Source organism: Anguilla anguilla, chromosome 19 (assembly GCF_013347855.1).
Source record: "Anguilla anguilla isolate fAngAng1 chromosome 19, fAngAng1.pri, whole genome shotgun sequence".
NCBI classification, from domain to species: domain Eukaryota; kingdom Metazoa; phylum Chordata; class Actinopteri; order Anguilliformes; family Anguillidae; genus Anguilla; species Anguilla anguilla.
Genome location: NC_049219.1, coordinates 15,494,750 through 15,507,199, shown reverse-complemented (window position 1 = coordinate 15,507,199; position 12,450 = coordinate 15,494,750). Strand labels below are relative to the sequence as shown.

Sequence of the window (12,450 nt, the reverse complement as noted above, 5' to 3'; positions counted from 1 at the left end):
TCTCTAGCAGATAGGTATGTAACTAAATGATACCATGAAGTAGCCTAATCGTATTATTAACACATTGACGCTTATTCTTCTCGTTGGAAAAAATATGCTGTAAACATGTTCTGTAAAAATGTAAAACATTATTCGCAGCAATTTAAAATAAGTTAGCCCTTTTTTGCTTGTGTTTTGAACCCTACAGTAGCAAATTGCCATTTTTAAAGTAGGCAAACAAAATATATCACTAATATACTTTCATAAAAGTGCATATAGAAAAGTACAAATGGTGTATGTTACAGATTTTAGTTCATACTGCATTTCACTGATATTTGTAATAATTAAATCGTCGCAACAGAGCCCATAGAGGTAATACGGCGGTCTGTGTCGCCATCTAGTGGCTAAACTTTGCCTCGTAATTTCTGCGGTTTTTATAGTTGGGCGGTCAGGAAGACTGGATTTTTTCTCTCCTTTGTGTCCCTCGCAGGAAGATTCATCCATCCATGATCTAACCTGTTTATTCTTAGAGCTTATGGCAATTGCTTATTTCACATCCTTGGGTCCTTGGGTCCATTATTTATGGGAAAATAAATAATTACATTGTAAAAGGGAACTACACAGTTGTTGTGCCTACTGTTTATTTGTCCAAAGCCCCGACAGTCTGTAGAAAAGGTAATATTTTATTGTCAGAACACGGGCTGCCTAGTCCCTCAATGGAGCCAATCTGTTGTAGTGTACATGTATAATTCAGTGTTTTGCGTGTGTATGTTTCCAATTTATAGGATTAGCTGATTGAAAACAGATAAAAGCACATATCGAGGAACCCTATACAGACTGCATTAGATTCACATGTATGCTCATGGATGTAATGAGGCGTCACACAAAGCATTTATCGAATAAACGGGCTAAAAAATGTAGTGCTAGTGAGCCAGTGTAGAGATAAGGACCGTTCATGCTGAAGGGTAGGTGCAGAATACGGAAATCCAAATTCTTGAAAAGGAATTCCTATCTTTACTTCGTGATTGCTTGCGGTTCGGGAGATGTGATTTCGTAACAGTCCGTCGGCAACCGCAGATTCTGTCAACAGTGACTTTCGTGTCGTTTGCGAACTGTAGTGCAGTTTCACTTGTTGAGCAAACACCTGAGCTAACGGTACGTGATCACTGTGAATATTCACAGATGCATAGAGAATGTGTGTGCGCCAGTCGTTTTTTTGTGTGATGTTAAAATTAAAGGCTTAGAATTTGTGTGTCTGACACAGTATGCTGCGTATGCCTAATCAGAAGAACTGGATCATAGATTATTGAGAGCCAAGAGTTCCCAAAGTATTTTAGTGATAAACATTGAAAACACGGAATTCCGATTCAACTTTGCTGGGCTCCACGGAAATTCAGATTCACAGAATTCAGGGTTAATTTGTCAAGATCTTGATTGATGGCAGACAGAGACATCCTAATGTCTGATAGGCTATTGAGTTTGTAGGGTGTTTTCTGACAGGAAAATGGAGAAGCCTTTTAAAGTCTAAAGTAATACCTTTTTTACACTTTAAGTTTTACCTCACAGGTATTCTAAGCTCTCATCATGGAAGTACTAAAGTACCTAGTTGGCTTCGGACTCTCATTAATCTACAGACCAGCTGTATCGAAGGTGCCTGTCAGACACATTTTGAACATCCCATAATGCTATAAAAGTATTTGATCTGGACTGTGCTCAGGACATGTTGGTATTATAATACAGGAATTATGTTTTATAAGCATCTGAGAATATGCACAGTAATCATATTTGCAAACTCATCCCACTCAATTCTTGCATAAGGTCATCGTAACATGCCATCTACTCAGGTGTTTGCACTCAGGTGTTTGCTCAACCCAGTGTTGATTAATCTGTGGTTACTGATGGACTTTTATACAGTCAGGTCTCCTTAACCACATGGAATCACAAATAAAGACTGAATTGTTTCTTTATCCAGACGTGTTCACGTTCCCATATTCTGCCAATGCCCAAATTACTTTATTACTCAACAGAGCTTGAACTCTTGAACTTACTTTCACTAACGGTTCTCTAAATTTAGTCCTCTATTCATTAGAAGCATGCATCTCTGCACACGCACGCAGATCTACAGCAATCTGCACAGGTCACCTCTATATATGCAGTACACTAATAATCCCAAAACAATAAACAAAAAACAATAAATGCACAGTTTAACAGCATGACAGACTGTGAAGGCGTGGAGTGAATACTTTTGCAAGACATTTAATAAGAGCGACTTTTTGTACACTGAACATCGTAAAAATTTGAAATGAAACATGACGATTATATTCTTTCTTAAGGGATTCTGAAACAGAAATTTGTTATGGATAACCACAGGTCACCTCAACTCTTAAATTTTTAGTTTTTGTAGCATAACCATGAATGAGTCAGCCAAGGAATTCAATGCACTACCTAGCATTTGAGCAAGAGGGCAGAACACCATGTCTTGAAAACTATGTGGTTTTCAATATTGATATTATATAATTTGTATGGTATAACTTTTCTGTACTAGTCACTCAGAGGCTCTTGTAAAAGAGTATGCATCAAGTTAAGAGATTGTTTTTCTGGTTTGATGATATGGGAACCTCCCCCACCTCATATATAGTGGGTCTTTGTTAAATTGGGATTATTACATCCATATATTCTTTCTTTCTTTCTTTAGAGATTGTGGAACAGAAATTTGCTACGGATAACCACAAGTCAACCCTTACATTTTTAGTTTTAGCAACACAACCACGAAGGAGTCAGCTAAGACATTCAGTGCACTGCCTAGAACTCCAGCAGAATGATAGAACTCCATGTCCTGAAAATGGTGTGGTTTTCAAAACTCGTCTGTACTGGCCATACAGACCTGTTGGTTCAAAGCAGGCACCAAGAGCTTCTAGAAGCTCTGGTGGGGGTGCATGCATATTGTCATAAACTGCAGGTTGTCTGTGGATGAGAGCAAGGTTCATGATCTTCAGTGAAACCCATGCTCTTGGTTGCAGTCCTCAGACTCACTTTAAGATCTTTCACCAGGTGTTTTCTCTGCCTTTTGGCTAAGACCACTGGTGAAAAACTTATGGCCAGCAGATGCTTTATTGCAGTTGTAAAGAAAATTGATTGGATCTCTATATATGCATATAGTGTTTTCTTTTACATATAGTGGTCTTTTGTTAAAGTGGCTTTCTGATGGAGTACGGATATAAATAAAGTTGTTGGTTTAGCAAGTAAAAAGAAAGAAAAACTATATATTCCTTCTTTAGGGATTCTGGAACAGAAGTTTGCTAAGGAAAGTCACCTCACCTCTTAAATGCAATTTTTAGTTTTTGCAACATAACCATGAAGGAGTCAGCTGAGACATTCAGTGCACTGCCTAGAACTCCAGCAGAAAGACAGAACTCCATGTCCTGAAAATGGCATGGTTTTCAAAACTGGTCTGTACTGGCCATACAGACCTGTTGGTTCAAAGCAGGCACCAAGAGCTTCTCGAGGCTTTTGTGGAGGTGCATGCGTATGATCATAAGCTGCAGGTTGTCTGTGGACAAGAGCAAGGTTTATGATCCTCAGTGAAACCCATGCTCTTGGTTGCAGTCCTCAGACTCATTTTAAGATCTTTCACCAGGTGTTTTCTCTGCCTTTTGGCTAAGACCACTGGTGAAAAACTTATGGCCAGCAGATGCTTTATTGCAGTTGTAAAGAAAATTGATTGAATCTCTATATATGCATATAGTATTTTCTGCTTTCTTTAACAAAAGCCCACTATATGTGAAAGTGGCTTTGTGATGGAATATGGATATAAATAAAGTTGTTGGTTTAGTGAGTAAAAAGAAAGAAAAACTATATATTCTTTCTTCAGGGATTCTGGAATGGAAGTTTGCTAAGGAAAGTCACCTCACCTCTTAAATGTAATTTTTAGTTTTTGCAACATAGCCATGAATGAGTCAGCGGAGACATTCAATGCACTGCCTAGCAGTCAAGCTGTATGGGTGAATGCCATGCCTTGAAAGTGGTGTTGTGTTTGATACTGATGTAATGTGTTTGGTATCTTTTTTTCTGTACTGGCCATACAGACCCAATGATTCAAAGCATGCACTGGAGAAAATGCATATACACAGCATAAATAGTGGGTTGTTTTGTGGTTAAGATCTGTGCACTTAAATAAAATCATTCGGTTACTCTTAAAATCTGCCAGTTGTGGTATATCATGGTTAAAACAAGAGACCTTTTTTTTTATATATATAAAAAGTAATTAAAATATTATCAGAACAACATGTTTACCAAGAGCAGAATAACCATATTATTAACTCTTGTGTGTTTAATTTATAGTTTTTGTAACATAACCAAGAACAAGTTTTTTGATGCATTTAATTCAAGGCATTGCTTAGCACTCCTATATGAAGGCAGACTTATGGCCTGCAACTGTTGTTAGATTGAAAGCTGCACAGCTCCCAATGGTTCAAAGCATGCAGCAAGTTCTTGTAGGCTCTTGAGGGTTTGCATGCAACGTTTATAAACCTTTTAACTCTGTAATCATTTAAAGATCCAATCCAAGACAGAACTTTTTAATGTGGAGTTTATAAATACACTACAAAAATTCTTCACCCACCAAGAATGTTTTTATTGCATTTGTTTGTAGTTTGCAGTCATTCTTGCTGCGTGACAGTCATGTCTAGCTTTTGAAACTCCTATGGTGTGACCTAGCTGCAGGCACCACTTTAGTTACACCAGCATTAGACTTGTAACTGAAGAGCGGACAAGGACTGACGTTCTTATGCACAGCATGTCTGTACTTCCGAAGTGATAACGTTAACTGTGGGTAAATCTCACCCTGACTATTTCTCTCATTGGCAAGTACGCCTACTGGGTGGGAGTCCCATAACCAGGGTCCCAGTCCAGCAAAGTCCACCATTAAGAATGACTGACAGAGGGAGCCCTGCGGCTCGCTGCAATTGCTCATTTTTACCTCCTCGCTTCATTCCCGAGCTTCTGACTCTGACTCTGCACCTCAGAGGATGCAAAGAAAGGAATTCACCAGATCATTTATGTCACATTCCAAAAACAAACAACAACAAAAAAAACTTCCACAAAGAATGCCCTCGTGTGTCCCTGCTCAATCATCTTCCAGGAGCCTCCTAGCTCCTCCAAGGAGCATTTAACGGGTGGGAACATCCTCGACGATGGCACTCGATCGATTTCCGGGCCGGGGAAGGACCGAGGAGACAAGGACGGATTAAATAAGCGGCTAGAACGAGACCCAAATCTACACGGCCAGGACCACTTGTACCTCTCATATTCTCATGTTATTCTCCCTGCTGTCAGGGATATAATCAGGCCCTTAATTCTGCTGTACGACTGTGTTTCTTAAGAGTGAAGAACAGAGGAACAGTTGCACTCAGGAGCACGTTCCCTCATGTCAGACGCGAGGAATCGTGGTTTCATTCAACACAGGCTGTTTTTAACAATGCACATTTCATAACATCGTACAACACTGGCAGGTGACCTGACTCATGTAATTTAAAAAGTATACAGCAATCAAAATCAAATGGCATTCAAGGCTGCACGGTGTTGTAATCTTTTTATAAGTTTATAAGTAAAAAAGTACATACAAAATATCCTGTTTTGTGAAGCAGTAGAAGACAAAAATGCATAACGTACAGCCACAACAAAATGCAAAACAGAGAACCAAATGTGATTTCATGTTGAACGTTCAAGGGCTAATTAGTCTAAAAACAGTGGCAATCAAAAAATTATTTTATGATGGTCTAGGTTTTACCAAGCGTTGTCGTGTTTTGTATTCAAAAAGAATTTAACAGCATTGTAGGGAAAATACAGAAAGAAATTCCTTTAATGCAAACCTTGTTAAAAAAAACAATAAAATAAAGACATAATAAATGCACGCCTTTGAGTGTTTCGCTGAAAGACACACAGAAAAAAATTCAGTTCTAGTTGACAAGACTTAATGTCACATCTGCTGCTCAGAACAGGTGTAGTCCCTAATTTATTTATTCTAATCTTTATGTATCGATCAAAACAAAAATTAAAATAAGAGACGAAACCACAGTGAGAAATGAGTTCTAACAGCACTAAATCTTTCAGACACAGAGACGGATAGGCCTATGTGCACACAGAGAGTGGACAGACCGTGCACCCTCAAACACACAAATATTACACCAGTCTCACACCGGCGTACGGTCTCAACCCTGGCTCGCCTGAATCTCACTCCTGCCTCACCCCCAACTCAATCGGACCTCACACCAATCTGCCCCGCCTCACACTTGTTCCCCGAGGTCCAATAGTCGGAACTTGTCCTGGTTATAGAAGCAGGCTTTGACCACCCGGCCGCCAAAGTATCTTCCATTAAGGTCCACGACGGCTGCGACAAGGACAAATAAAACAAAGCAGTTATTCACACTCAACAGAACACACACTCAGACCCTACTAACAGCCCAACAGCAGAAGGTGTGTGTGTGTGTGCGTGTGTGTGTGTGCGCGTGTGTGTGTGGGTGTGTGTGTGTGTGAGAGAGATAGGCTTTCTCAGTAGATACAGCGATGGATGAACTGCAGTCCCGTAAATTAAACGGCCGATTTAAATAAATAAATTTAAAAAAGGGAGGGGGGTCTCTCACCTTTAATAGCGGACTCCACCCTCTCAAACTCCAGGAATATTCGGACTGCTTCATCGTCGGTCACGCCAGAGATCTGTGTGGTGGAGGGGTTAACAGTTAACAGATTTTACCTGAACGCTCAGTCATTTCTCTTCCAACTGTCATTTGCAGAAGAGCGTCAAATTCAGACACACGCACGCGCGGTTCCTCACCTCAAAGATGACACACTTGATCACTCTCCCGTATTTCTCGCACTCCTCCTTCGTTTCAGCCTCGAGGTCTTCATCCACCTCCCCTCTGCCCACCATGTTCTACAGGAAACACACAAGCGTTGTGAGGATAGTGTGCATGTCTGGCAGCGCCAAGGCTCTGTGAATACAGTCTGTATCTATGACAGTGTGAAGGTGTTTGTGAATACAGTCTGTATCTATGACAGTGTGAAGGTGTTTGTGAATACAGTGTGCATCTCTGACAGAGCTTGCATGAAAGACAGTGCTTTATGAATACAGAGTGTATGATTAACAGTGCTTTGTGAATACAGAGTGCATGACTGACAGTGTTTTGTGAGTACAGAGTGTACGATTGATAGTGCTTTGTGAATACAGTGTGTACTTTGAAAAACTCACACGAAGCAGCACAACTTTAGTGGGGCATTTGAGGATCTCAGTCAGTGGGTTGGTCTCCTGTTTCTTCCCGGTGTCTACTGGGGGGGGGGGGGTACAGACAGGGGATATGGTCCCATTTTAAGGCCTTAGAAACTTTAAATCCCATTTTAAACTACAGTTCTCTCTCCACAAGTTGCTGATATTATAGCACAAAGTTCTTTATCTTTTTTTATGCACCTTAAAATAGATTTAATTTTCTATTGCAGTCTGTTACAGAACAAGGGCATTTTTAACAGTTCAAATTACCCTACTTTTGTGTGGACTGTTCGGAAATGAAAATAAAATCCTCAGAATAGCTTTGGTTAATGCGGTCAATACTTTACTAAATATACATATAGATAAGAACGGGCAGAAAGAGACAGATAAGAAAATGTGAACAGAAAAATGCAAGAGGCTCACCTATAGAGCTGGCACCCCATCCTGCTGAGTCACCCACAGGTACAGAGCTGGGAGTCTGACCTGCCCCTGCTGCTCAAGAAGACACACACATACACACACACACGTGTCATCACGGGGAGATGGGCGAGTTGGACTGTCGCATTTGTAAAAAAAAAAAAGACCATGCTTGTGAGTGAGTGCTTGTGAGTATGCATGTGCATGTATGTGTGCGTGTGTGCGTGCATGTGCATGTATGTGTGCGTGTGTGCGTGCATGTGCATGTATGTGTGCGTGTGTGCGTGCATTTGCATGTATGTGTGCGTGTGTGCGTGCATGTGCATGTATGTGTGCGTGTGTGCGTGCATGCGCATGTGCATGTGTGCATGTGCGTGTGCTTGTTTGTGGCTGTGTGTGTGCGGGCCTTACTCTTGTCGGTGAGGTCTCCCACGATGATCTTGCCGCCCCTCTTGCTGGTCTTCTCCACAGACAGGGCGGTGCTCAGGCCCTGCTCATGTTTCCCCAGGCCCTGCCCCTCCCGAAATCCATACTTCTGCATGATCTTATGGGCCACTGTCCCACTGCGGGACACCGCACGCACACACACACGGACACATACACACACACAGACACAGACACACACACGCGAGAACAACGTAACAAGCATGTAAGCGCACCTGGTACAATACACTCCGTTAGCGGAGATAATTCATTGACATCTTTAAATTTTACCCAATATTACATAAAAGTTTAAAAGTAAATCAGAGGCGGAACCATGCTGCAAATACCACCCAATGTAAAAGCAGAAGAGATATCAGCATTAGACACAACACAGATATAGACTGAAAGTAGAAAGAAACTGTATGGGAATGGTATTTTTTTCAGTACATGAAAGGGTTATGTTAGCACCCCCCCAGTGAGCGAGTAAAATGAGACCCACCCCATGTTGGCCAGGAAGGAGCTGCTGGGCCCGGGGGGGGAGCGGGGGCGCTCCGCGTCCTCGTAGAAGGGTGGCGGGATGGCGGCTTTGGAGCCGCGCGACCGGCCATCCTCTTCGGGGTACCCCGCGCCCAGGGGTTCTGCCCAACGACAAGGGGGTGCGCTCTCTTATTAAGAGAACGGGCACCCTTAAACGGCGCTCAGTACGCTCAGCCCCGCTCCACTGACGGGACTCAGAGCACAGGCACACTCAGCAGCCTTACGCAACAAACAAACAGGACACCAGGAGGGCAAGCCCAAAAAGTCACTGCTTACAATCAACCGCAATACGGACATTCCAACATGCGGTGTATGGTCAGTGATCATTGCCTAGCTTTGAGACTTCAGGTCTGTTCTGTGGCACAGCCTTAAGTGATACACGTCCAAGTACTTACGCTCCCTGTCCTTCTCCACCAGAGAAGTGGGCGGGGCAATCGCAGCTCCACCCATAACTGTGAGACACAGAGAGAGAGAGAGACAGACAGACAGACAGAGACACACACACACACACACACACACACACACAGACACAGAGAGATTGATATTTATTTATATTTAGATGGTTTCATTAACTAACTGATTGAGATTGGAGGCTGAGGAAGTACATGTTCAGGTCACTGTCTGCATGTATATAGCTCCTGGATCAGCCACACTGTCCCACCCAAGTGCTGCCCGAGAGGCTTGTACATAACAGAGCGCAACAAGAAAATGAGGAAAAGTGTGTGGAAAGCTGCCGAGTCATTATCATCAAGTCTGCCGGGATTCCTGCCGTTTAAACTGAATTTCCCACAGAAAATCTTGAGCAGCTCAGTGTGATTTTTTAAAATTATTTCTGTATTTACCCAACTCGTTTCAGATCTGAAAATGGTGCCGACTAAATGCTAGCCTCCATTTAGCGATCAGACAGTTCTGTCAGCGCAAGAGAGTGGGAGGCGAGAAAGAAGCAAAGAGAGAGAGTGAAATGGAGAAGGGGAAAAGGAAACAAAGAAAAGGGTGGGAAAGATAAAGAGAAAAGGAGATGGGGAGAAAGCGGGAGAGAAAGTAAGAAAAAGGGGAGAAGAGAAGAAACGGACAGAATGGACCGAAAGAGACGAGACTCACTCCTTTTCCTCCTCTCCTTCTCGTAATCCTCCTCTTCGTCGGACTCTGCCTCGGCCGGGAAGCGGGAGAACCCGCTGGGAGCTCCACCCTCGTTACGGTCCTTCCGTTTCCTGGAAGCACGGAGCGCGCGCGCGTCACACGGGAACCGTCACACGGCACCGGATGCTCGCTGAAGTAGCGCGTCCGGTAGCATTTTGAGCACCAGGTGCTGCATGATTTGTTGTACGTTATGCATAATAAAGTGTGTGTTGAACACGATTTTGTACAGTGAGTTGCACATTCCAGTTGTGTGTGTGTGTGCGTTGTCAATTCCATTTAGTGTTACTTGCAGACTGAGTGGCATGTTGCATCTGGAGTTGGGTCCTGCATATTGCGTGCGGAGTTGTGTAGGGAGCAGTGTGGTACGGAGTGGTATGTGCGGAGTGGGGAGGGGGAGGGGGGGTGAAAGACTCATCCATACTTCTCTCTGTCCTCCATCTCCTTCTGTCTCTCCAGCTCCCTCTGTCGCTGCCTCTCCTCCCTCTGGCGTTTCACCACCTTCTCGTACTCGTTGGGGAACATGGGGTCGTACTCGTCCGCCAGGGGGATCAGCGCGTCCCCCGCGGAGAAACCGCCAGGGACCGGGTCCTGAGAGAGAGAGAGGTAGAGAGAGAGAGAGAGAGAGAGAGCGAGAGAGGGCAGGGATCTCAAACAGCAGCTTTTCCAATCACTTCATGTGAGCCATCGATTGGCTACAGCCCACCTATCCTGTTTCCCAGACCTGTTGTGAGGTTACACTCAGCAAAGCTATTGTACTTATTATTATAATTCTTCCAATGGCCTATCTGAGTAGTGCTTTGACGCACTCTGGTACTTCCTGGGCAGGGCACCATATCAGATGGAAAGTCAGCAGCTAACGGATGGACCGCAGGTGATGGTCCTCACCTTTAGACCAGCAGCAATGTGCGGGGGCGTGTCCGAGATCTGTCGGTCATCGCTGGAGCCGCCTCTTTTCAGGTCGATCACCGGAGCCAGAACCGTCGCCTGCTTCGAACGCTGGCTCTACGGAGAACAAACAACAAGCACGTTTCCACACCCAAACACATGCGGTACACAGATATCTCAGCACAATACTTACAGATTACTCTTTTTTGTTTACCTCTATACAGCAGTAGCTGACTAACATATGCACACAGTACATTCTGATCTCAGAAGACTGAAAGCGGGCTGCAAATCAACAGCTCTTAGCTCTCAACTCTAACCCCAAGTTAGGATCTGACCCTTAAACCACCATTTAGATTCCACGCAACACGACATATTCATAACTGCGTCCAGAACATGGTTGTTTATTGGCAATATTTACTTGGAAGGGCCAAGGGGGTACTTGCAGAAAAAGAAAATCTCAGGATTGCTCAACGAAAGTGTTGCCATAAAAAGGCTGATCTGAGCATTTAAACGAAAGTTTAATACATCACTATAGACACATTTTAACATACAGTATGTTGCATATGCAATGTCCTGATGAATGTATTGGTATATAGTCTACTGCAATTTTCAATCATAAAAGCAAAAAGTATACTCCATTTGCAGTCTTCTATAAGCAAGTCACTGTTTACTACTTCATCGCTTACGTCTGCCCCGGCGATTCTTACCTTTGCTTGCGTGAGCGCGGCCTTCTTCACCTGCAGTTGAGACTGCAGAAGCTTGAAGTTCTTTGACCACCCTTCAGTCTTGTCGCTGGTCTCCACTCCGAGGTCATCGTAGAGGGACATGATCGCTGGCGCTGACGTAAACAACTTAAAACGAAAAGAAAAAAGTATGCAATATTTGGTTTACGCATGTAAATATCTGGCTTGCTTGTTATAAATTTACGACCTGCATTCTATCATCATTCCAGCTAACACTGACAAGTCACGTGTAAGCTGTTTGACACTGTAATGCTAAGTTAATGCAATCCCTTGGTAGATTGCTTCCTTTCATAAATGTTAACAAATAATAAGAGCAAATGCTACACTAGTAAACCAGGCATATAACTGAATGAAAATTCTAAAAAGCTGCACCCGCAAGCTATTTACCAACTTAGCTAACTACTACGGATAACATTGCGGGCATGTTGATGGGCTGGATAACTAAATGTTCTTCCTACAATTCCCTGTACTGTTCTGAAGTACACAAGATCGATAACTCACCTGATGGTAGGTAGATAATACAATACACTTCAATTTTTTCGAGAAGTTGAATACAACCAAAGACGGTCTATATTCTGCAACATAGCTAAAAAGCAACTGTAGCTAGCAGGAAGTAGAAGTGTGCGAAATCCAGTGTTACCCTATCCGGTAAGCAGCAGGACGAAAAATTTCAAAATAAAAGAAAGACTGGCATTTTATTGTACGTACCTGCTTTATAGCATTTAACCATGGTCGATGACATCTGTTTACATGATACTTCAACGATATGATAAGTCGGAAGGAATCAATTTCACTCTAATTTAATTAGAATCATTTGCTTTAACAGGTTAGCAAAATTTGGACTTGGCAATATTCAAATAAGGGTAGATGCGCGAAAAGTTAAAGTGACCTGAAACTCACATTATTTTGAAACTAAGGATTCGGGGCAATCCATTTCATTTTTATTATTTTGCATTAGAATCTTATTCTTTCGTGAAATGGGAAGTGTTTTACTGCCTTGACTAAATGACTCTAATTGCACCACTGAATTGTTATGTTTCAAGTTTCAACTCTGTTTCTGCTATA

General features: G+C 42.7%; 1 protein-coding gene across 2 annotated transcripts; it reads right to left on the bottom strand.

Annotated features, from left to right (window-relative positions):
• Positions 1 to 5,550: 5,550 nt before the first annotated feature.
• On the bottom strand, positions 5,551 to 12,044 carry LOC118219399 (splicing factor 45-like). Of its 2 annotated transcripts, none has more exons than XM_035402553.1 (13): positions 11,887 to 12,044; positions 11,350 to 11,493; positions 10,643 to 10,759; positions 10,179 to 10,345; positions 9,719 to 9,828; positions 9,013 to 9,069; positions 8,580 to 8,718; positions 8,069 to 8,220; positions 7,664 to 7,732; positions 7,226 to 7,302; positions 6,812 to 6,910; positions 6,621 to 6,693; positions 5,551 to 6,367 (listed from the first exon to the last, which is right to left on the bottom strand). In XM_035402553.1, exons 2-13 carry the CDS (start codon positions 11,467 to 11,469, stop codon positions 6,264 to 6,266), a joined length of 1,284 nt encoding a protein of 427 aa, XP_035258444.1. In that variant the 5' UTR covers positions 11,470 to 11,493; positions 11,887 to 12,044; the 3' UTR covers positions 5,551 to 6,263. The 2 variants fall into 2 exon arrangements, with proteins under 2 accessions (XP_035258444.1, XP_035258445.1); XM_035402554.1 differs by having other exon boundaries at positions 7,226 to 7,299.
• Positions 12,045 to 12,450: the final 406 nt, after the last annotated feature.

Excerpts from the sequence above, each read along its gene's own strand:
- LOC118219399 (XM_035402553.1), bottom strand. The coding sequence starts at position 11,469 with ATGTCCCTCTACGATGACCTCGGAGTGGAGACCAGCGACAAGACTGAA. Across the intron at positions 10,346-10,642 it reads ACATTGCTGCTGGTCTAAAG|GACCCGGTCCCTGGCGGTTT; the intron begins GTGAGGACCATC and ends TCTCTCTCTCAG. Across the intron at positions 9,070-9,718 it reads GAAGGAGAGGAGGAAAAGGA|TTATGGGTGGAGCTGCGATT; the intron begins GTGAGTCTCGTC and ends TGTGTCTCACAG.